This window comes from Sus scrofa, chromosome 16 (assembly GCF_000003025.6).
Source record: "Sus scrofa isolate TJ Tabasco breed Duroc chromosome 16, Sscrofa11.1, whole genome shotgun sequence".
NCBI lineage: Eukaryota > Metazoa > Chordata > Mammalia > Artiodactyla > Suidae > Sus > Sus scrofa.
The window spans coordinates 3,332,292-3,355,036 of record NC_010458.4 but is presented as its reverse complement, the minus strand read 5'-3'; the positions used below and the strand labels follow the sequence as shown (position 1 = coordinate 3,355,036).

The following is a 22,745-nucleotide window of genomic DNA, read 5'->3' as shown; positions in this document are numbered from 1 at the left end:
TAATTTTTCCTTTGGAATCCTATAAAATCGGGTCCTAGTATAATGTGTTGCCATGGCAGAATCTTATAGAAGTTTCTATATTCTTTGGAAGCCTTCCGTTGGTTTACATCCTGATGTTTTGGTTCTCTAGTTTTTATTTTTATTTATTTATTTATTTATTTTGTCTTTTTGTCTTTTTGTTGTTGTTGTTGTTGTTGCTATTTCTTGGGCTGCTCCCGCAGCATATGGAGGTTCCCAGGCCAGGGGTCGAATCGGAGCTGTAGCCACCGGCCTACGCCAGAGCCACAGCATCGCGGGATCCGAGCCGCGTCTGCAACCTACACCACAGCTCACGGCAACGCCGGATCGTTAACCCACTGAGCAAGGGCAGGGACCGAACCCGCAACCTCATGGTTCCTAGTTGGATTCGTTAACCACTGCGCCACGACGGGAACTCCTAGTTTTTAATTTCTTTCTTTTTTTAATTAATTTTTTCTTTTTTTTCAGGGCCGCACCTGCAGCATGTGGAAGTTCCCAGGCTAGGGGTTGAATTGGAGCTGCAGATGCAGGACTACGCCACAGCCACATGCCACAGCAACACAGGATCCAAGCTTCATCTGTGACCTAGGCTGAAACTTGGGGCAATGCTGGATCTTTAACCCATTGAGTGGCTAGGGCTCAAAGCTGCATCCGCACGGGCAGTTTGTGCACGGTTCTTTATGTGCTGAGCCACAATGGAAGCTCTTGGTTTTTAGTTTCTTTTTGGCTACATGGCATTTGCCATCTTTTCAAGTTATTGATTTGTTCCTGGACTCCTGACTCCCCTGGGTGCCCACCGAGTCTTCAAGCTGCTGAAGCCATTTAGTACAAACCCACAAAGGTCACTTTGAGAAAAACCTTTTTATCCTCCCTGCCAAGAACGTGGAAAACAGTCAAAGAACAGGACATTTTCCTGGTTTTAGCCACTGCTGAAAAGAGATTTAAGTTTACTTCTCTTTGGAGTTCCCGTCGTGGCTCAGTGGAAATGAATCTGACTGGGAACCATGAGGTTGTGGGTTTGATCCCTGGCCTCACTCAGTGGGTTAAGGATCCCGCATCACCGTGAGCTGTGGTGTAGGTCACAGACATGGCTTGGATCCTGAATTGCTGTGGCTGTGGTGTAGGCCTGCAGCAACAGCTCCGATTAGACCCCTAGCCTGGGAATCTCCATATGCTGCAGGTGCAGTCCTCAAAAGACAAACAAATAAAAAAATAAAATAAATTTACTTCTCTTTGATGTTTATGGCATGTATACTTTGTGTTAGGACCAGTGTTAGTTCCTTATTTAGGGAAATAACAAGAACGTAGGTAGATTATTTATTTATTTTTTAAACCTTAACCTCTCCCTCCTCCTCCACCCCCACTCCCACCCTCAAGCACTTCTCCCAGTCAGTTCCTTCAGGTTTGGGAAAACGAATGTAAATTATCTAGGGCCTTTCAATCACTCTGAAGTCCCCAGATTTTTCCTCTTTATTTTTCTTAAGTCTTCCGTATCTTAAAAAAATATTCTCCTTTGACTTTAAATTCCCCCATCTACTAGTACCACATCATTTTCCTTTATAATCTAGATTCTAGGCAGAGTAGTTTATATTCAGTACCTTTACATTTCTCTTTTCCCAATCCTTCTTTTTTTTTTCTCAAGTCTGCATCCATTTGCTTTCTGTCCAGCCAATGAAATTATTCTAACAAGGATTACTCTGTGATCTATTGCTGTGTAGCGAAGCTCACTTAATGGCTTAACTACTATCCATTGTCTGTTATCTCTTGACAGCTATGTATTATCTGTCTTTTTTTTTTTAGGGCTGTATCCATGCCAAATGGAGGTTCTTAGGCTAGGGGTCCAATCAGAGCTATAGCTGCCAGCCTACGCCACAGCCACAGCAATGCAGGATCCAAGCCACGTCTTCAACCTATACCACAGCTCATGGTAATGCCGGATCCTTAACCCACTGAGCGCAGCCAGGGATCGAACCCACAGCCTCATGGTTCCTAGTTGGATTTGTTCCGCCGCTGTGCCACGAGGGGAACTCCTGTGCTATCTGTCTTGATTCCGTGGGTGACTGGGCTCAGCTGGGTGTTCCGTATCATATGGCATTGGCTGGGTTGCAGTCATTTGTGGGCTTACTAGGTTGGAATGTCCAGGGTAGTTTGAAAGTTGATGTTGGGGTGTCAGCTAGGAGACTGGCTGGGCGCGTCAACCAGGATGCCTTGGTTTTTCCCCATGTGGTCTCCTGATGTGGTTTGGACTTCTCATAGCGTGGTGGCTGGGTTCCAAGATGTGTTCTCAAGTGCAAAGACAGAAGCTGAAGTTTCTTAAGGACTAGTCTAGGAGGTTTTACAGTCTCATTTCTTCCCACATTCTTCTGGTGAAAACTGGTCACAGGGCCAGCCAGATTCAAGAGGAAGAGAAATAGAGTCCATCTTTCAGTGGGTTAGAGAGCTGCAATTACAGGAAAGATCTGGCCCATCATGACTATTTGTTGTATTTTTCCTCTAATAACACATCAAAGAAATTCCCTGGTGGCTCATCGGGTTAAGGATCTGACCATTGTCACTGCTGTAGCTTGGGTTTGATCCCTGGCCCCAGAACTTCCACATTCTGCAGGTGCAACCCCCATCCCCCCAAAAAGTAATACATTGAAGACTTCTTTTTAGTTTAACACAGACTATTCCAACCTGTGTAACAGCTGCAAAATACTTAACAATATGGATGTACCATTTTACCATTGGTGGATATTCAACTTCAAATTCATGTTTTGAATTAAGTGTACTCTCTCTACCGCTAACCAGTAGCTCCTACTAGGAACAGGAAAGGTAATCCCTCTGGATCTTTCTTGTGTTCAGCAAACCCTAAATGTGTATGAGCACTATAGAGGTCGACACTACTCAGCGACCTCAAGAAAACTCACAGCCTGGTTGGGCGTTGTGGCTGCTATGGGGGCATCGTATTTATGCAGGGGTGTTAGTGGGTCTTCAGAGAAGGAGCAAAACGGAGGATCCTCCCTTTAGCCCAGGGCTAAGGTTGGGAGGGCGTAGAGATGCAGGAAAACTTTTAGGAAGAGGTCGTTTGAGCCTAGCGCTGAAACCAAGTTGACCAGACTCCCTGGGATATAGGCATTTCTGCACATGCAGGGGCCAAAAACCATAGCCAAGTACAGCAATTCTGGAAACCACAAGGCAGGCCGGAGGGCTGAACTACAAAGAACTACGAAGGCATACTAGGAAATGAGAAGGAAGTCAGCTCATAAAATATCTTAGAATGTATAAACGTTATCCGAAGTCCACTGAGAGTTACTAAAGAGTTTCAGATCAGGAGAGGTGTTTGGTTGTCTGTGCTGCATCAGAACATCAGTCATCTGGTGAAAGTGGTTTGGAGTGATGCAAGCCTGGAGGCAGGAGGGCCAGGCAGGTGGATTGTGGTGGCACTCCCAGAGCTTGGGAATGACAGACCACTGGGAATGTGGATCTGGAGCCCAAGGGAAAAATATAGGAAACATTTTATAGTATAATATAAATAGAAATTTAGGGAGTTCTCATTGTGACTCATTGCGTTAAGAACCTGACATAGTGTCCAAGAGGATGCAGGTTTGATCCCTGGCCTTGCCCATTGGGTTTAGGATCTAGTGTTACTTACTACAGGCTGTGGTGGAGGTGGAAGATGCAGCTTGGATCTGGCGTTGCTGTGGCTGTGGTGTAGGCCTGCAGCTGCAGCTCCCATTTGACCCCTAGTCTGGGAACTTATATATGCAGCTGCAGCCTTAAAAATAAATAAACAAAGAAATGTGTACATATGTTTGTATGAGCAGAGCACATATGGAAAGATGTACTTCAAATTGCTGAAAATGGTTACGTTGAACTTGCTTTATTGGAATTAATAGTCAACAAGTAAAAAGTAAGTAACAGTATTCAGAAGTTAATTTTAGGACCAGTAACTAACCTGTAGACAAGCAATAAACATAGGAAATAGTGTAGAAAAATATGTTTACAAAAATGGGGATCTTTTTTTTTTTTTGGTGTGTACCTGTCAAATGCTTATACATGCGTAAAAATAAGTCTGTGAAGATTTAAAACAAAATGTTAACAGTAGTACTGTTTGGTTGGCAGGTGATTTTTATTTCTTCTTTTGGCTTACCTGTGTTATGTAATTTCAAAACAATCAGCACATCTTATTTTTATAGAAATAACAATTTCTAAAAATAGAAGATAGTGCATAAAAACCGGCTCCACTGAGCTGTTTTCTGAATACCTAAGACATGAAAAAACGGCAATAGAAGGAAATTGTTGCAAAATGAATCCACTTGTGAACAGCCTTTTCCATCTAACATTTTCATTCCCTTCTTGTAGCAAAGACTGAAGGAAGAGAAGGAGGCCAAGCGTGCGCGTTTGGATGGCAGACACGACTACTTGTTTGGGATTGTAGCGTCCTGCGTGGATCTGAACAAAACTGAAGTGGAAGATGCCATTCTCGAGGGGAATCAGGTGCGATGCATTTGAATTCTCACTGCCTTGATCATGGCGGGCACAGAGGGGCCAATGGCAGGGCCTGTGCTGGGCCTTAGGGGAGGGTGTCTGTTTTAACATGGACGGGACTCCGTTCTGAGTCCGTACAGGTGGTGACACAATGAGCTTAGGGCTCTCCAGCCCCATGTTGAATGGGGTCCTTAAAACTGCTGTTTGATTCTGACAGTGGTGTCTGCAGCTCTCACCATCCAGTGGAGCTGGGATAAGGTGCCATTTTTGAACTTGATGTTGGAGAGCTAAATCTCCTATCTGCTGCTGACTCACCTTTTTTCCTTCTTTCTTTGTTTGTTTCTTTCTTTCTTTTTGTTAAAGTTTATCTTGTTGTAACCAAGAAGATTGAATTGTGCCATAGTTTTCTGGCTTTGACTTTCGTTTGGAAGCTGAATCTGATTTCTTTTGTTCCTGACCTTGACTTCCACATTCTGCCGTGATTTCCTGCCAGAGCTTAGGAGGGATGATTCCGCTGGTGATTTGATCTTGGATGGGGGAGACCAAAACAGAGGATGATTTAGTTTCCTGGGCAAAAAGGAAGACATACCAGGAGCCCTGTAATGTTTCCTAATTTTTTTTTTTAACTTATTAGGCATAAAAAAAGAAATAAAGAAAGGGAAGGAAGGAGGTGCTTTTCATTGACAGGGATGTCACATTGTCAGTGATAGGTCGTAAATGTTTAACCACTAGTTTTGGGCAAGGGGGTGGAGGGGAGGCACTAGTTTGAACATTTGCTGATCTGTGGTATAAATATTCCCACCATGGCTGAGTCCAAACTACCCACATAATTTACTAAACATGAGCTGGGAAGAGCTGTGATCAGTTGGCTGTCGTGTGTCTGATGGAGCTGGCTCCAGCTCTCTGCTGGCTTTGTCCCTTCCTGCTCTGCCACTTGGGTAGGGCTGATTGGAGTCAGTGGAACAATTAGGGGTGGATAACACTACAATAGTTAAACTACAGAATGAATCAATTAGGAATTGACAAAATATCCTTTTCTCTTTCTCCTCCTCCTCATAGCTAACATTGATTATTATCTATTATCCCAGTTAATCATCATAATACCAGGACTGTAGATAATATTATTCCCCCACAATGGAGGCATAGAAATTCGCAGAGCTGATTCAGTCTTAGAGAAAGAATGCAAGTGGAATAAGTGAACGAAATTTCCAAAGTGTAGGCATCCCAAGGCAAACTCTGAGTCACATTCAGGACTCAGAAATGTCAGAACCCAGAGGCTTAAAGATATTTTCCTGGCTCAGTCTTACAGAGCCTGAGGTCCTAGAGGGGCAGGAGTGTTAATATTGGCCGTGATGGAAGTACCTTCCCGCCACATTCTTGACTTGAAAGTTAATCTCGATGAGTGCATCCTACTCATCCCCCTGGCATCTTCAATCAAAAAAATGTAATGAAGAAAGCAGGACAACTTGCTCTTACCTATGTATGATGGTTTTCTTTTTAACATGGTAGAAGTTGAAGGGGGATTGTTTCCCTCACACTTAAATTTTCAGGCTATATTTAATCCTTTAAATATTTTATTTTATTTATTATTTGTCTTTTTTTTAAGGGCTGCACCATGGGCATATGGAAGTTCCCAGACTCAGGGTTGAATCGGAGCTGTAGCTGCTGGCCTACACCACAGCCACAGCAAGGCCAGATCCGAGCTGCGTCTTCGACCTACACCACAGCTCATGGCAATGCTGGATCCTTAACCCACTGAGCAAGGCCAGGGGTTACTAGTCTGCATCCTCATGGATACTAGTCAGGTTCGTTTCTCCTGAGGTCTGATGGGAACTCCAAAAATTTTATTTTAAATTACAAAATACACACGACATAAAATTTATCATCTTAATCATTTTTAAGTGTATAATTTGCTAGAGTTAAGTACATTCACATTGTTGTGCAACCAATCTACAAAGCTTTTTATTTTGCAAATAAAATAAACTTTATCCTTTAAACAACAACTTCAATTCTCCCCTTTCCCCAGGCAAATGAGCCATCCCCTGGCCTACTTTCTGTTTCTATGAGTTTGACTACTTTAGATGCATCATATAAGTGGAATCCTGCAATATTTGTCTTTTTGTGACTGGCTTGTTTCACTTAGCAAGATGTTTTCAAGGTTCATCCATGTTATAGCATGGGTCAAAATTTCTCTCTTTAAAGGCTGAATAATATTACATCATATGTATATACCATATTTTATTTATTTATTTATTTATTTATTTATTTATTTTTGTCTTTTTGTCTTTTTAGGGCCATACCCACAGTGTATGAAGGTTCCCAGGCTAGGGGTCGAATCAGAGCTGTAGCCGCAGGCCTAGCCATAGCCACAGCAATGTGGGACCCGAGCCATGTCTGCAAACTACACCACAGCTCATTGGCAACGTCGGATCCTTAACCCACTGAGCAAGGCCAGGGATTGAACCCACGTCCTCATGGATGCTAGTCGGGTTTGTTAACTGCTGAGCCATGACGGGAACTCCAGCACATTTTATTTATTTATTTGTCTGTTGATGAACAGTTGGGCTGCTTCCACCATTTGGCTATTATGAATAATTCTGCTTTGAATATGAGTGTGCAAATATCTCTTCAAGACCCTGCTTTTGATTCTTTTGATACCTAGAAATAGTGTTACCAAGAGTGGGGTCTGGCTGTTCGCTGCTCTAAAGCCATTAAAGAGGCAAGGCTGGTAGAAAGGAAATTTTGCTTTATTCTGGAGGCCAGCAACTGGGGTGGGGAGAGGATGGACTTGTGCCCAAAGACCACCTCCCCCCCGCTGACTATCAGTGTGCAAGACCTTTTAAAGGGGAGTTTTAGGGGTGTATGGATGGAAGGGGGGGGCTACATGCAGAAACAGCACAGTTAGCTCTGACACTCACCTTGAAATTGGTCATGCGATGGTCTGAACAGCATCGTCTTGACTGTGTTAAGTGCAGTTAATCTTCAGGCCCCGGGAGTGGGGGCTTGTTTCCATTTATGTGAGGTGAGTTCTCAGAATTGTGGCGGCTCATGTCATGGCTACAGTCTGTTCTTCATGTAGTTAACGTCTTCCACCTGGTAGGTAAGGGTTTCAGTGCCTACAAGACAGCTCAAAGGCTATGGCTCAGAATATTATTCATAGCCCTTGAGGAGGAACTAAAGGTCCTTGGCTTTTTGGTCACTAAACTATTATTATTTTGTCCTGTTTCACTGCTTTCCTTTGTTTCTACATTTTATCACTTCTCTGATTAAACTTATTCTTTGGCTAAAATTTTTTCTGCAGACAAAAGGCAGGCAGGGGACATGGGGGGGAGGTGAGGGCAGGGGAAGGACCATAGGGTCCTGCTCTGTTTCCGTAGAATTGGCTAATATAATAGTTTGATTGTTAATTTTTTGGGGGAAGCTGCCATACTGTCTTCCACCGCAGCTGCACCATTTCGCATTCCCTCTGACTGGGTTCCAGTTTTTCCACATCTTCACCAACATTGGTTATTTTCTGGTTTATTGACAGGAGTCATCCCAATGAGTACGTAGATTTTGTCATTTATCTTCCTATTGGAATTCAAAATTGGCCTATTGACTGTTTTAAAGAAGTGCTTCAAGTGGCAGCAGGCCAGTTGGTAGACCTCACGGATGGGACTAAGTTGCTATAGGGTGGAGTACATGTAGTCATATATGTTCTCATCATGGCAGACTTCCGTGGTTATTAGAATTTAATATTACTTATCTATAGTGTGATAGACTGGGTTTTGAAAGGTTTGTTCTCTCTTTCTGATCTGCATCTGAGTGAAAGTGGAACACTCATCTATATTTATATATGCCTTTAATAATAGCTCAGCACTTTAGGAAATTAGCCAATATGCAGAGACAGTCTCTTTTCAAATGTGCATATGTAGCAAATATTTTTATGATGAGTCGAATCACTTCTCTGAATTTAATTTACTATGGTAAGATGTTTATTCTTTTGTAGTTTTTATGTAAAAAAAAAAAAATCCCTTCTATTTGGTTTGCATAAGCTGCATTCTTGTCTGAATAAGAAAGGTGATAGTAAATGCTGATTTAAACCTGGTTTCTGAATCAGAACAAAGTCATTACCTTGTCTTTCCTTTTTCTCAGATTGAAAGAATTGATCAGCTTTTTGCTGCTGGAGGTCTCCGTCACCTCATGTTTTACTATCAGGATGTGGAGGTAGCAGAAACAGGTATCCACATTTGATGTGACAAATGTGTCATTAGACCTGTCCAAGGATGGCATAAAGCAGAGGGCCACTGTGATCACTGACTTGTACCTTGGGGCATGGGGGGGGTGGCGGGGAGAACAGGTGGGGGATTGGTGAGGTGTGGTGGGTGGGCCCCAGTGGAACATGTTCTGTTTCTACCTCAAGCGAAAGACAGATAGTGTAGCCTAGTGGTTCTAACTTAATCTGGGATATTTTGTCTTCCTTTTCAGGCTGTGTTGTAACTGGAGAACAATAATTTATGTTTTGAGACTTCCTCTCCTTGCATGTTAGTTCATTCTATGCAGTTATGTTCTAGAACTTCTAGGCATCTATTTTTTCTCTATGTCTTTTTTCTTTTTTTTGCTTTTTAGGGCTGAACCAGTGGCATGTGGAGGTTCCCAGGCTAGGGCTTGAATTGGACCTGCAGCTGCCAGCCTACACCACAGATCATGGCAACTCTGGATCCTTAAACAACTAAGCAAGGCCAGGGATTGAACCCATATCCTCATGGATACTAGTCAAGTTTGCTACTGCTGAGCTACACTGGGAACTCCCTATATGTCTTTTTAACATAGGAATCGTTGCCAATAAGCATAACAGGAATTTTCCAGTTAAATATTACATCATGTTTATTTTCTACTCTGATTCAGATGCGTAATATTGAATGACAAGTTTAGTCATTTTCGCTTAAGAAAAACTTGCAAATTTTGTGTAGCTTCAACTGGCATATCCCATTCTGCTTTAATGTGAATTAATATAATTTTAAAACCAAACTAGGGACACAAACAAATCTATTATGATATCATACGCAGTCCTTTTATGACCTTTTGAAGAAAGGAAATATAGTTATTTCTCTTGGCATAGATTATGATCATGCTTTTTTTGTTGTTTAAAAACTGAGGAAATTATGCATGCATATTCTAAGTGACTGGCATTTTCCCGACATTATCTGTTTGATATTTTGTGGTTAGAAAAGGCGTTACATTTTGAGTGAAAAATCAAAACAAGACAGAAATTTCGAATTCTCTCCCAGAGTGCAAAACTTAAGCTCAGGTGAATGCTAAGTTCACTCATGAACTTTGCACTGGGTGAAGCTAGCCTTTGTGTGTGAACCTTATGTCAAATAAGAAGATTTCACGGGATGTAAACATCAATGCAAGCTCGGTTTTGTTCCCCACTTTCCCTTTAAACCTTTTTCAGTAGAAGTAGCTTTTCTTCTGACCTTGGAATGAAATTCAGACAACCCCATGACTTTTCTGGATATTCTTAGATAAGAAAAACTCCTATGGTTGCTTCCAGTTACAAACACAATCTCAATTGAGAAACTATAAATATCCAGTTGATCAAAACAAATTGATCCAAAATTAAATTTCCTTCACTCTTGGTTCCTCCCATCCACCCCCCACCACCACCCTGCAGCAGGGGCCTCTGAAGGTTGGTGTTTGCAGAGAGAGAGGATCATATGGTTCTTTCTTTCTTTCTTTCTTTTTTTTTTTTTAAATTAGGGCTGCACTGTGGCATATGGAATTTCCCAGGCTAGGGGTTGAATCGGAGCTGCACAGCAACACAGGATCAGCCTCGTCTGCAACCTGCACTGCAGCTCTTTGGCAATGCCAGATCCTTAACCCACTGAGCAAGGCCTGTGCTGCAGAGACACTGCTGATCCTCCTGCGCCACAGTGGGAACTCCAAAGCAGATCCTTTGAGATCCCTTTAGGGCTCAGGCTAGAGGTTGTCCAAGTGGTGGAGCTTCTAGGGCTCATGGGTGAGTCAACAGGACAATATTTTAACAAGGAGACTTCCTTCTAAGAGGTGGACCACAAGAACTGTAAATAGCTTTTGTAAACTAACATTCTTTTGCATTTGTAGGACAACTTGGCTCTCTGGGAGGAGTAAATCCTATTTCTGGAAAGATTAAAAAACCTAAGGTGTTCGTGACCGAGGGAAAAGATGTTGCTCTGACTGGGGTTTGTGTGTTCTTCATCAGGATCCACCCTTCCAGGGCCATCACCCCTGAGAACATCCATCGGGTAAGCGGCGATGACGGTCCTTTATCTCCAGTTACTCAGATCCCTTCGTAGGGAGACATCCGTTGTGTCTTTAATATTTAAAACTACTTTCAAAGAAGTATTATATTTTATTTTATTTTTTAAAGTTTTATTGAAGTATAGTTGATTTACAAGGTTGTGATAATTTCTTTTTTTTTTTTTTTTTTTTTCCTTCTTTTTAGAGCTGTACCTGTAGCATATGGAAGTTTCTGGGCTAGGGGTCAAATCAGAGCTGCGTCTTCAACCTGTACCACAGCTCATGGATCCTTAACCCACTGAGTGAGGCCTGGGATCGAATTTGCATCCTCATGGATACTAATTGGGTTCTTTTTTTTTTTTTTTTTTGTCTTTTTGCTATTTCTTGGGCCGCTCCCGCGGCACATGGAGGTTCCCAGGCTAGGGGTAGAATCGGAGCTGTAGCCATCGGCCTACACCAGAGCCACAGCAACGCGGGATCCAAGCCGCGTCTGCAACCTACACCACAGCTCACGGCAACGCCGGATCGTTAACCCACTGAACAAGGGCAGGGACCGAACCCACAACCTCATGGTTCCTAGTCGGATTCGTTAACCACTGCACCACGACGGGAACTCCTCTTTTTTTTTTTTTTTAATGATTTTTATTTTTTTCCATTATAGCTGGTTTACAGTGTTCTGTCAATTTTCTACCATACAGCAAGGTGACCCAGTCACACATACATATATACATTCTTTTTCTCACATTATTCTCCATCACGCTCCATCACAAGTGACTAAATATAGTTCCCAGTGCTATCCTGCAGGATCTCATTGCTTATCCATTCCAAAGGCAATAGTTTGAATCTAATTGGGTTCTTAACCCCCTGAGCCACAACGGGAACTCTGGTTGTGATAATTTCTACTGTGCAACAAAGTTATTCAGTTATGTATATTATACACACATCCATTCTCTTTCAAATTCCAAAGAAGAATTTTAAAAGCACTTAAAGCAAGCAATTAAGAGGATATGTCGTTTAAATCTGTTAAGTAAGGGTACTTAATATTCAACTTATTAACAAAAATTGATATAACATTGTGTGTGTGTTTGTGTATATGTGTAAAACAGTGAGGTCTTTCCTTTTTAAAAAATTTTTTATTTTTTAATATATTTTTGTTTGCTTGTTTTGGCTGAGCCTGTGGCATGAACACCACAGTTGCAACTCCACTCACAGCAGTGACAAAGCCAGATCCTTAACCTGCAGTGGCTCCAAGGGAACTCAGGTCTTTTAAGAAGAATCTCTCATACATAATTTTTACTTATTTTTTTAATTAAGTAATTTAAAACAATTATTTTTAAATTAATTTTAAATTAATTAAATTTACTTAATGGCAAATTTCTTATACTTAAAATAAGATTTATTAAAGTGGATATACTCTTGGGGTTCCCGTTGTGGCTCACTGGAAACGAATCTGACTAGTATCCATGAGGACACAGTTTTGATCCCTGGCTTCGCTCAGTGGGTTAAAGATCCAGCGTTGCTGTGAGCTGTGGTGTAGGTCGAAGATGCAGCTTGGATCCCTGGTTGCCATGGCTGTGGCATAGGCTGGCAGCTACGGCTCCGATTAGACCCCTAGCCTGGGAACCTCCATATGCTGCTGGTGCAGCCCTAAAAAGACACACACACGCACACACACACACACACACACACAAAGTGGATATACTCTTGAAAAACACAGATTTGAACTGTGTGGGTCCATTTATACATGGATTTTTTTTTTTCTGTAGTGAATGCTGTAGTTCTGTATGGTCTGTGGTTGGTTAAATCTGAGGATGCAGAACCAGGGATAAGGGACCGTGGATATGGAGGGACAACTCTAAGTTATACTCAGATTTTCTGACTGAGAGGAGGGTGGGGGCCCATAACCCCTGTGTTGCTCAAGGAAGCTTTCCCACAGCTCCTGCCTGGTTTTGAGTCTCTGCTGAAATTCAGGTGATGGTGGCCGACTCCCATGCTATCCCAAGGAAGACATTCCCTGAATAAACCAGCCTTTCCTTGTCTCATTTGGTTGATTTTTCATTTAATTCCACAGGATATTTGGTTAATGAACAGCATTCAGAAATGACTCAGTAGCTAGGTTGCAGCAGAAGATAGTTTTTTTTTTTTGTTTTTTTGTTTTTTGTTTTTTCCACACCCACTGCATGTGGAAGTTCCAGAGCTGGGGATTGACCCGTATCACATCAGCAACGGGAGTCATTGCAGTGACAATGTTGGGTCCTTAACCCTCTGCACCACAAGGGAACTCCTAAAGATAGTTTTTACAGTAAGGTTCTCCCGATCGTTTTCCAGGAGGTGAGCTTCAACATGCTGGATACGGCTGACGGGGGCTTGCTCAACAGCATGAGACATCTGCTGTCTGATATCTTCATTCCGGCTCTCAGGGCCACAAGCCATGGCTGGGGTGAGCTCGAGGGGCTTCCAGAAGCATCCAGTGTTCGGCAGGAGTTCCTTGGCTCCCTGGAAGGCTTTGTGAACACCCTATCCAGCGCAGAGGAGAGTTTGAAGGAGAAGGTGAGGAGTATGCCATTCTTTCAAAAATCTCGGATGGTGAACAAATCAACTTAGAAATATATACTGTTTTTCTTAGAGGGTCTTGATTCTACTACCTGGAACATCTTAAAAAAATTTGTGGACATTTTTATTGCCCCCTTAAGATGTGGTGGTGACTGGATTTAAATTCTGGTAATTTGAATGATGAGTGCATTATGGGTTCCCTAGAAGTGCTGGCCACGATGGAGGGTTTTACTCTGTATGGCTGATGTTGTACTGCGAAGAGGAGAGTGTGAAGTGTTTGTGGTATTGCTCAGCAGTCTAGAAGGAAAGGAATTTGGAACCCTTGCAGTGTGGTGTGTGTGTGTGTGTGTGTGGGTGGGGGGATGGGGTGGGGGGGTGATGGCGGGTAGGGATGGGAGGAAATCTTGAAGAAGTGGGAAAAGGAGAGAAGAATCAACATACCTGGTCCAGGTAGGGACCAAAAGGACCTTTGTTTTTGTTTTTGTTTTTGTTTTTGTTTTTGTTTTTGTTTTTTGCCTTCTCTAGGGCTGCTCCCGCGGCATATGGAGGTTCCAGGCTAGGGGACCAATTGGGGCTTTAGCCGCTGGCCTACACCAGAGCCACAGCAACGCAGGATCTGAGCCGCGTCTGTGACCTACACCACAGCTCACAGCAATGCCGGATCCTTAACCCACTGACCAAGGCCAGGGATCGAACCCTCAACCTCATGGTTCCTAGTTGGATTCAGTACCCACTGCGCAACAACGGGAACTCCTCAAAAGGACCTTTAAGAACAAGTTTGGCAGGAATTCCCATCATGGCTCATTGGTTTACAAACCTGACTAGTATCCATGAGGACACAGGTTCAATCCCTGGCCTCACTCAGTGGGTTAAGGATCCAGTGTTGCCATGAGCTGTGGTGTAGGTCATAGATGCAGCTCAGATCCCATGTTGCTCCGATTCGACCCCTAGCCTGGGAACCTCCATATGCTGTGAGTGTGACCCTAAAAAGACAGTTCCCTCCAAACAAAAAAGAATACATTTGGCACTTGTGGGATTCTTTCACTTCCATAAAATGTGTACCTTCTACCGTAAGCCTGGGTCAGTGATTACTTGAGGTAGAAAATAGTGGATATGTGACAGATGACAGCCCAGATCAGGCCTAAGTGGGAGATAGAGAAATGGATCCCATGAGACAAGTGACAGTGCAGTGCTCACTGCTCTCCAGGGAATACTGAGACCTTTTGGGGCCCATTGGGATGTTGGCAGAGAGGGAGGCGCTAGGAGCTGAGGAAGTGTTGTCCAGTCAGGGGCAGGATGATTGCTGTCAACATCTGAGTTACATCTGAAATTAACTATCATGCAGGCCATACTAAGTGCAAGTGGAACCAAATTAAATAAAAAGAACAACGCTTTCCTAAGGTTCCACTTCATACTGGGGTGGCAGTGTTGAAAAAAGTGGGGTGAATCCTCACCCAGGAGGGAGGCAGTGCCACTTCATGAAGCCCTCCTGAAAAGCCAAGGAGATGTGGCAGGTGGAAGGTGCAGGCAGGGAGGGGCTTGAGATTGGAATTTAGAGACTCACAGGGCCAGGTGCACCTTTTAACAGAAGGAAGAGATCTTTATCAGATATTGAGGTCCTTTTGGGTTATGTGTGTTTGAAAATATGTGAGGTTTCTTAGTCAAGTCAAAATCCAACACACCTTGGGAGTTCCCGTCATGGCACAGTGGCAACAAATCCGACGAGGAACCATGAGGTTGCGGGTTTGGTTCCTGAGCTTGCTCAGTGGGTTAAGGATCTGGTGTTGCCATGAGCTGTGTTGTAGGTTGCAGACGCAGCTCGGATCTGGTGTCACTGTGGCTGTGGCGTAAGCTGGAGGCTACAGCACCAATTGGACCCCTAGCCTGGGAAACACAAAAAGACCAAAAAAAAAAAAAAAAAAAAAAAAAAAGTCCAGCACACCTCCTTCCCTACCATTTACTGCCCCTACCTCTCCCCAAATGAATCTATGTATTTGCCATTGAACTTGTTAACTATAAGGATTTTGGGGGGTGTAAGGACGTGAGAGTCTTTTCCTGTGGTCGGTTTCAAAAAAGAATGTGGTAGATTAGAAATTAGCCCTCCGGGAGTTCCCGTCGTGGCGCAGTGGTTAACGAATCCGACTGGGAACCATGAGGTTGCGGGTTCGATCCCTGCCCTTGCTCAGTGGGTTAAGGATCTGGCGTTGCCGTGAGCTGTGGTGTAGGTTGCAGACGCAGCTCGGATTCTGCGTTGCTGTGGCTCTGGCGTAGGCCGGTGGCTACAGCTCCGATTCAACCCCTAGCCTGGGGACCTCCATATGCCGCGGGAGCGGCCCAAGAAATAGCAAAAAAAAAAAAAAAAAAAAAAAGAAAAAGAAATTAGCCCTCCCTCCCAATCAATTTTTTTTGAAGGTCTCCTCTTTCCTTGCTTTCATGAGTTGACTCTTTGATTTCCAAGTTCCCTATCATTTCCCAAATTTTGTGATGTTATGTCTCTCTCTCTCTCTAGTTCAGTCTTTATAATTTTTTAATTTTTAATTTTTATTTTTTGCTTTTTAGGGCTGCACCCATGGTATATGGAGGTCCTCAGGCTAGGAGTCAAATTGGAGCTGCAGCTGCTGGCCTGCGCCACAGCCACAGCAACACAGGGTCCGAGCCATGTCTATGACCTACATCACAGGTCACGACAATACCAGATTCTGAACCCACTGAGTGAGGCCAGGGATTGAACTCACGGATACTAGTTGGGTTCATTACAGCTGAGCCATAATGGGACCTCTCTTTAACCAAAAAGTGACCTCAGAACCAGTCACTTCTACTCGTGTGCCCAGTGCCTCGGGAGATGGGGCCGGATGTTGCACTCTGCTGTGGTGGACCTTTCTCAGGGAGCAGGGTAGTTTAGACTAGAGAGAATCCCCTTGAGATCCTTCTGGATCAATTAGAAGTGTGTGTGTGCGTGTGTGTGTGTATTGTGTATATTAAAATAAGATCATCTTGTTATTTGACTTTCATTTTAATTAGGTGAACCTTCAGAAATGTGACATATTTGAACTGAAAACCCCGAACGAATCAGTAGACTACTTGACTCTGGCTAATAACCCTGAGACTTTGGAAAAAATAGAAGGTTGTATGAAAGTGTGGATCAAACAGACAGAACAGGTAATTTTCCGAAACCAACCATCAGAAATTAGCTATCTGACCATGATGGACAATCATATAAAAAAGGAATGCATGTATATGTGTGATTGAGTCACTTTGTTATACAGCAGAAGTTGACACAACATTGTAAATCAACTATACTTGAGTAAAAAATAAGCAGAATTAAAAAACCCCTCTACTATCCAAACCTTGACTAGTTCAGGTGCCATGTTATTGAACCAGCCAGTGAAAAAAGGTTTATCACATTCCATTCTCATCTGCCTAAGGATTTTACCACAAGTCCCTAAAAAGGTGATCAGTTCAATATGGTTTTATTGTATTGTTACTTAAGGAGAGATAGTAAGAGTTATAGGAGATGGAAGTAAATAACTATACTTATACAACTAAAAGACAGCACTTGGCCAGTTTTTTCTCAAAGTATAAGTTATTTGGAGAGAATCACTGTAAAACTACAAGGAGCTTTCTTTTTTTTTTTTTTTGTCTTTTGTCTTTTTGTTGTTGTTGTTGTTGCTATTTCTTGGGCCGCTCCCGCGGCATATGGAGGTTCCCAGGCTAGGGGTCCAATCGGAGCTGTAGCCACCGGCCTACGCCAGAGCCACAGCAACGCGGGATCCGAGCCGCCTCTGCAACCTACACCACAGCTCACGGCAACGCCGGATCGTTAACCCACTGAGCAAGGGCAGGGACCGAACCCGCAACCTCATGGTTCCTAGTCGGATTCGTTAACCACTGCGCCACGACGGGAACTCCTACAAGGAGCTTTCTAATTCACTGTGTCCTCCAAAGCAAAACTCAAGATTTAACTTAAAAAAATTTTTTAGGAGTTCCCATTGTGACCCAGTGGGTTAAGGACCTGGCCTAGTCTCTGAGGATTTGGGTTCAATCCCTGGCCTCACTCAGTGGGTTAAGGATCTGGAGTTGTCACAAGATGCAGTGTAAGTCACAGATCGGCTTGGATCTAGCATTACTGTGGCTATGGTGTAGGTTGACAGTTGCAGTTCCATTTTGACCCCTAGTCCAGGAACTTCCATGCGCCACAGGTATAGCCATATAAAGAAAAAATATTTCAGAAAAATCCCAAGTGAGGGTGGACATTACCTCAATAAGGAAGTGTAATAGAAATTAACCAAGGCTTGGGGGCTTTGCAAGAGTACATTGCTCTGAGATATAAGTAAGTAAGTAGCCAAGGAAACTTTCTGAGGTCAGATCCTCCAGAAGTTCATTAAAGCTCTTTAAACATAGTTTTCAGTTATAATGAGTCAATTAAATTTTTGTTAACATTTAAAAAACAGGTACATGATGGCTTGGTAAAAGGCTATCATTTGAGGCATGCAGAGTGACATCAAAATGAATAAAAATATATCTGAATATATCACTGTTCAGAGAGCAGAACTTATTTCCATATGTTTTTCTTATGTATAACTTTCACATCTTTAGCCCTCCTCAGTTATGGCTCTCCTGGGCATTTACAGGTTCTTGCTGAAAACAATCAGCTTCGGAAGGAAGCGGATGACCTTGGGCCCCGAGCAGAGCTGGAGCACTGGAAAAAAAGACTGTCTAAATTTAACTACCTTTTGGATCAATTGAAGAACCCAGATGTGAAGGCTGTGTTGGCAGTACTTGCAGCCGCCAAGTCCAAACTTCTGAAGGTGGCTTTTTGCTTTATGAAATGAGAATGAAAATTCTCTATGCATATGTCACGGGGTAATTAGGACAAGAAAAATGTTATTCCACCTTTATGAGAAAATTTTAAGGAGTTTGCATCATGGCACAGTGAAAACGAACCCAACTAGGAACCATGAGGTTTCGGGTTCCATCCTTGGCCTCATGCAGTGGGTTAAGGATCTGGTGTTGCCGTGAGCTGTGGTGTAGGTCACAGACGCAGCTCAGATCTGGTGTTGCTGTGGCTGTGGTGTAGGCCGGCAGCTGTAGCTCCAATTAGACCCCTAGCCTGGCAACCTCAATATGGCCACCGGTGTGGCCCTAAAAAGCAAAAAAAAAAAAAAAAAAAAAAAAAATTAAGATTGGATTATACCGCCCTTTTATGATTTTGGATACTGCAGAAATAGCCTTGAATTAAAATATTTGTTGGCTGGTGTACATGTATGTACATGTAGTATTTAGAGGACTTTGCAAGTCATTAAGATATAACAAGGCATAATGACACAATTATATATTATGAATTCCAACCAAAGAAGAGGAGTAATAATGAAACTTTACCTTATCTATTTTTTTTTTCTTAGCACAGGTGTGTTTGTTTTTAATCCAGTGCAGCAAATTACCCCAAAACTTAGCAACCTGAAACAACAAACATTCCGTGGGCCAGGGAATTGGGTGTAGCTTAGCTGGAGGCATCTGACTCAAGATCTCTCCTGAGGTTACTGTCAGGGTGTCAGCTCATCTGAAGGCCCGACTGTGGAGGATCTGCTTCCAAGTTGCTCACATGGTTCTTGGGAGATTCAGTTCCTGGCTGTCTTCGGGCCAGAGGCTTCCTTCAGTTCTTTATCATAGAAAATAGGAGAGTGAGGTGCTCAATGGATTCAGCAGCCTATGCAGGAGAAAAGGTGTAGGTTTAAGTGGAGCTGCTTTTCATGTCCTGCCCTAGTTACTGAGTAGATTTTGTAAGAGAAGACTTGGAAGAGATACCTTGAAAAATTTAGTCAGAAATTTTAAATGACTCTTCAGTGCGGCAATGCCCCTCCCTCCTCTGGATGCAGTTTTCCTTGAGATGCACAAGACAGACTGAAAGCCTGACCTATGACAAGTTAGTGGCTGTTATATTGGAATTTCCTCTACTGATGATTGCATTAACATTTCTTTCCTCTGTTGTGCTTAGACTTGGCGGGAGATGGATATTCGAATCACTGATGCAGCTAATGAAGCAAAGGACAATGTCAAATATTTGTACACACTTGAGAAGTGCTGTGACCCCTTGTACAGTAGTGACCCTGTGAGTTAATGATTTCTACCCCCTTAGTCGACTGATGACCCCCTTTTTTTTAGGGGCCCCACCCAGAGCATATGGAAGTTCCCAGGCTAGGGGTTGAATTGGAGCTACATTTGCTGGCCTACACCACAGCCACAGCAACACCAGATCCAGGCTGTATCTATGACCTACACCACAGCTCATGGCAATGCCAGATCCTTAACCCACCAATCAAAGTCAGAGATCAAACCCACATCCTCATGGATACTAGTGGGGTTCGTTACCACTGAGCCACAATGGGAACTCCTAATGACCATTAGCTGAATTTAGTGTGGAGCTTCAGTTCATGAATATTACCTTCTATAGGAAAAGTCTTAGAAACTTTTTTATTCTCAAGAAGTTATGTATTTTTAACATGTCTATCTATTTCTATGTAGCTCTTTTCTCTCTCTCTCTCTCTAGCATCTATTTACCTATCTTGAATAGCATTGAGAACTATGTCTAGATACTCATGTTGCAACAGAAGAAAGAGTGGGGGAAAATCTGTAATTGCAATGTATACATGTAAGGATAACCTGACCCCCTTGCTGTACAGTGGGAAAAAAATAATATTTACCTATCTTGCTAAGATATATATGTGATGTTATATTTTAAAAATACTTATTGCATATTCTACTTTCTATTAAGTATTGCAGTTGACATCCTGAACTGTACTCAAACAACTATGGAAAGAATTATCAGCTGATTTTTTTGACCTTTTAACTTTAGGAAGTGCCTGTTTTAATTTTTTGCAGAATTAACTGTTAATACAGTCTCCTTTTCATTCATTAACAGAAAGTTAGTGTTTCTTGCATTGAAACAAAATTTCATTAACTTCAAATGACTAAATAATAAAAATAAAACTACCCCTAAATATATTATATTTATGTAAGGTGTTAGATGATATTTTAAAAATTTAAGTAAAAATATTTTACCTAAATTTTATTCAATGAAGATGGAGTGATTAGCCTATAAGAATTTTGCTGAATTTGGTATCTGTTTCCCTGAAAACTTTTGTGGTATTTTCCAGATATCCATGATTGATGCTATTCCTACACTTATAAATGCAATTAAAATGATCTATAGTATCTCTCATTACTATAACACCTCTGAGAAGATCACGTCTCTGTTTGTAAAGGTACGTGCATGGCATAGAGGCCACGGTCACTTGTATTTCATTGTCAATGGTTAATTTTTTTTGAAAATTAGAAATTACCACATTGGCACAATTGAATGTCTGTGTACCCTACAATTAAAAAAAAAATTAACCTCTCAATAGAGATAGTATTAAGTGTATGTGGAAGGCTGGCGTTCCTGTCTTCCCGTCGTGGCTCAGTGGTTAACAAACCTGACTAGGATCCGTGAGGATGCAGGTTCGATCCCTGGCCTCACTCAGTGGGTCTGGGATCCAGCATTGCCGTGAACTGTGGTGTAGGTCACAGACGCGGCTCGGGTCCTGAGTTGCTGTGGCTGTGGCGTAGGCCGGAAGCTGTACCTCTGATTGGACCCCTAGCCTGGTAAACTCCATATGCTGTGGGTGCAGCCGTAAAAAGCAACCCCCCCAAAAAAAACCCCAACCAACCAGCAAATGTGTAGAAAGCTGATGCTAGCAAATCATAAAGCATTATTTCCCAAAGTCATTATTATAGTAAATATTGTTTATATAATAACTTTATTTATATAATAAAAATGAAAAAGATTCTTTTTTAAAAAGAATTTCTTTCCCTATATTATTTAGTACATAATGTCGTCATATTGGGTAAATTTTAATTAAGAAAAACTGCATTTAACTGGCTCTCTTCAGTTTGATGTTTTATGTGCCACCGTTCCAAATTTATTTGATGCCACAGTTGTTTCCGTGGTGTTATTAGAATAGTAATCATGGTAATAAAAGCCACTTGCAACGTTCCAGTAATCCATAAAGCAATTATAATGATTCTGCCAAAAAACATAACACTGTTTAAACCTTATGTCCTAACTCGTAAGTGTTTATGGCGAGCATTGTTGTTTTCCCATTTTGAACAGTCTCTAAGAAGTCAGTGACTTTTTCATTACCAAGGTGAACAGTTTAAATGTTGTATTAAAATAGAAGCATTTCAACTCCTCAGGACTGTTTTGTGAATATTGGTGCAGTTGGGGACATGATGCTTCCTGGGGATAGGGACATACAGCCTTGAGAGCTGGACGGGAAACTCCTCCCCTGCTCTCGTATTCAGGTAGAAAGGAGGAGAATCCACAAGACCCTTTTCCAGCTTCTTTACCCTTGAATGCTAAGTTAGGGTCATGAAGAGTGTTCCTTGAGTAGAAGACTCAAAAGTCAATTTGTCTTACTACTCCGGGTCTCATGCATATTATTTGCAAGGCTTGTTTTAGAATCCAATTGTGAAACCACCATTTATCTCATTTAAAAAACCCTTTCATTATGAAAAATTTGAAGCAGGTGCAAAAGGAAACTTGTATGGTGCCCCCATGTACATATCACCCAGATCACCAACTATCAACACACGGCCCATCTTGTTTCACCTAAACTTTGCACTGCAAATCCCAGACATCTTATCATTCTATGCATACAGTATAGTCATCTAATTTTCCTTTTAATTTATTATAAAAACATCACCAAAAGAATTCTGATGAAGTTTTCTTTTAAAGTTTGGAGGGATAAATACAATGTTGGCAGTTACATTATCTTTACTCTTATCATTACTGACTTCTGCTTTTGAGATTTCTGCTGCAGATCATGGTGTCATGAAATGACCAGGGTGGGCAGATCTTTTCATGTCACTTGGAAACTGTGAGTTAAATATTAGAGGGAGCTGCTTAAGGAGACAGGGGAAGCTCTCAACCGATTTTAGGTAGGGAAGCGAATGCTTTCTTGGTTGGTTATAACATTCATCCTGCATTAACATGGGAGTCGGAATTTTGATTTTCCATAGTGCTTCCAACTCTGTGATTTTACAAATGATTTTGATAATGTAGATGTGTAATTTAAAAAAATTGAACAAATAGAACAGAGAGTAAAATGGTCATTGCCAGGGACTGGGGAGTATAGGAAGTGGGGAGATGTTGGTCAAAGGCTACAAACTTTCAGTTCTAAGATAACTAGGTTCTAGGGATCTAATGTACATTGTGACTGTGGTGGATAAGCAATGAGATCCTGCTGGATAGCACTTGAAACTATATCTAGTCACTTGTGATGGAACATGGTGGAGGATAATGTGAGAAAAAGAATGTATGTATATGTATGTGTGACTGGGTCACTTTGCTATACCGTAGAAATTTGACAGAATGCTGTAAACTAACTATAATGGAAAAAATAAAA

At 42.1% G+C, this 22,745-nt stretch overlaps 1 protein-coding gene across 1 annotated transcript in view; it reads left to right on the top strand.

Annotated features, from left to right (window-relative positions):
- Positions 1-22,745, top strand: part of DNAH5 (dynein axonemal heavy chain 5) — a 251,923-nt gene that overhangs the window by 11,153 nt on the left and 218,025 nt on the right. Inside the window, 8 exon segments of the mRNA XM_021076646.1 lie at positions 4,363-4,497; positions 8,623-8,707; positions 10,594-10,754; positions 13,078-13,299; positions 16,324-16,461; positions 17,934-18,110; positions 19,298-19,411; positions 20,457-20,564. Of these exon segments, the coding sequence (XP_020932305.1) occupies positions 4,363-4,497; positions 8,623-8,707; positions 10,594-10,754; positions 13,078-13,299; positions 16,324-16,461; positions 17,934-18,110; positions 19,298-19,411; positions 20,457-20,564 (1,140 nt within the window).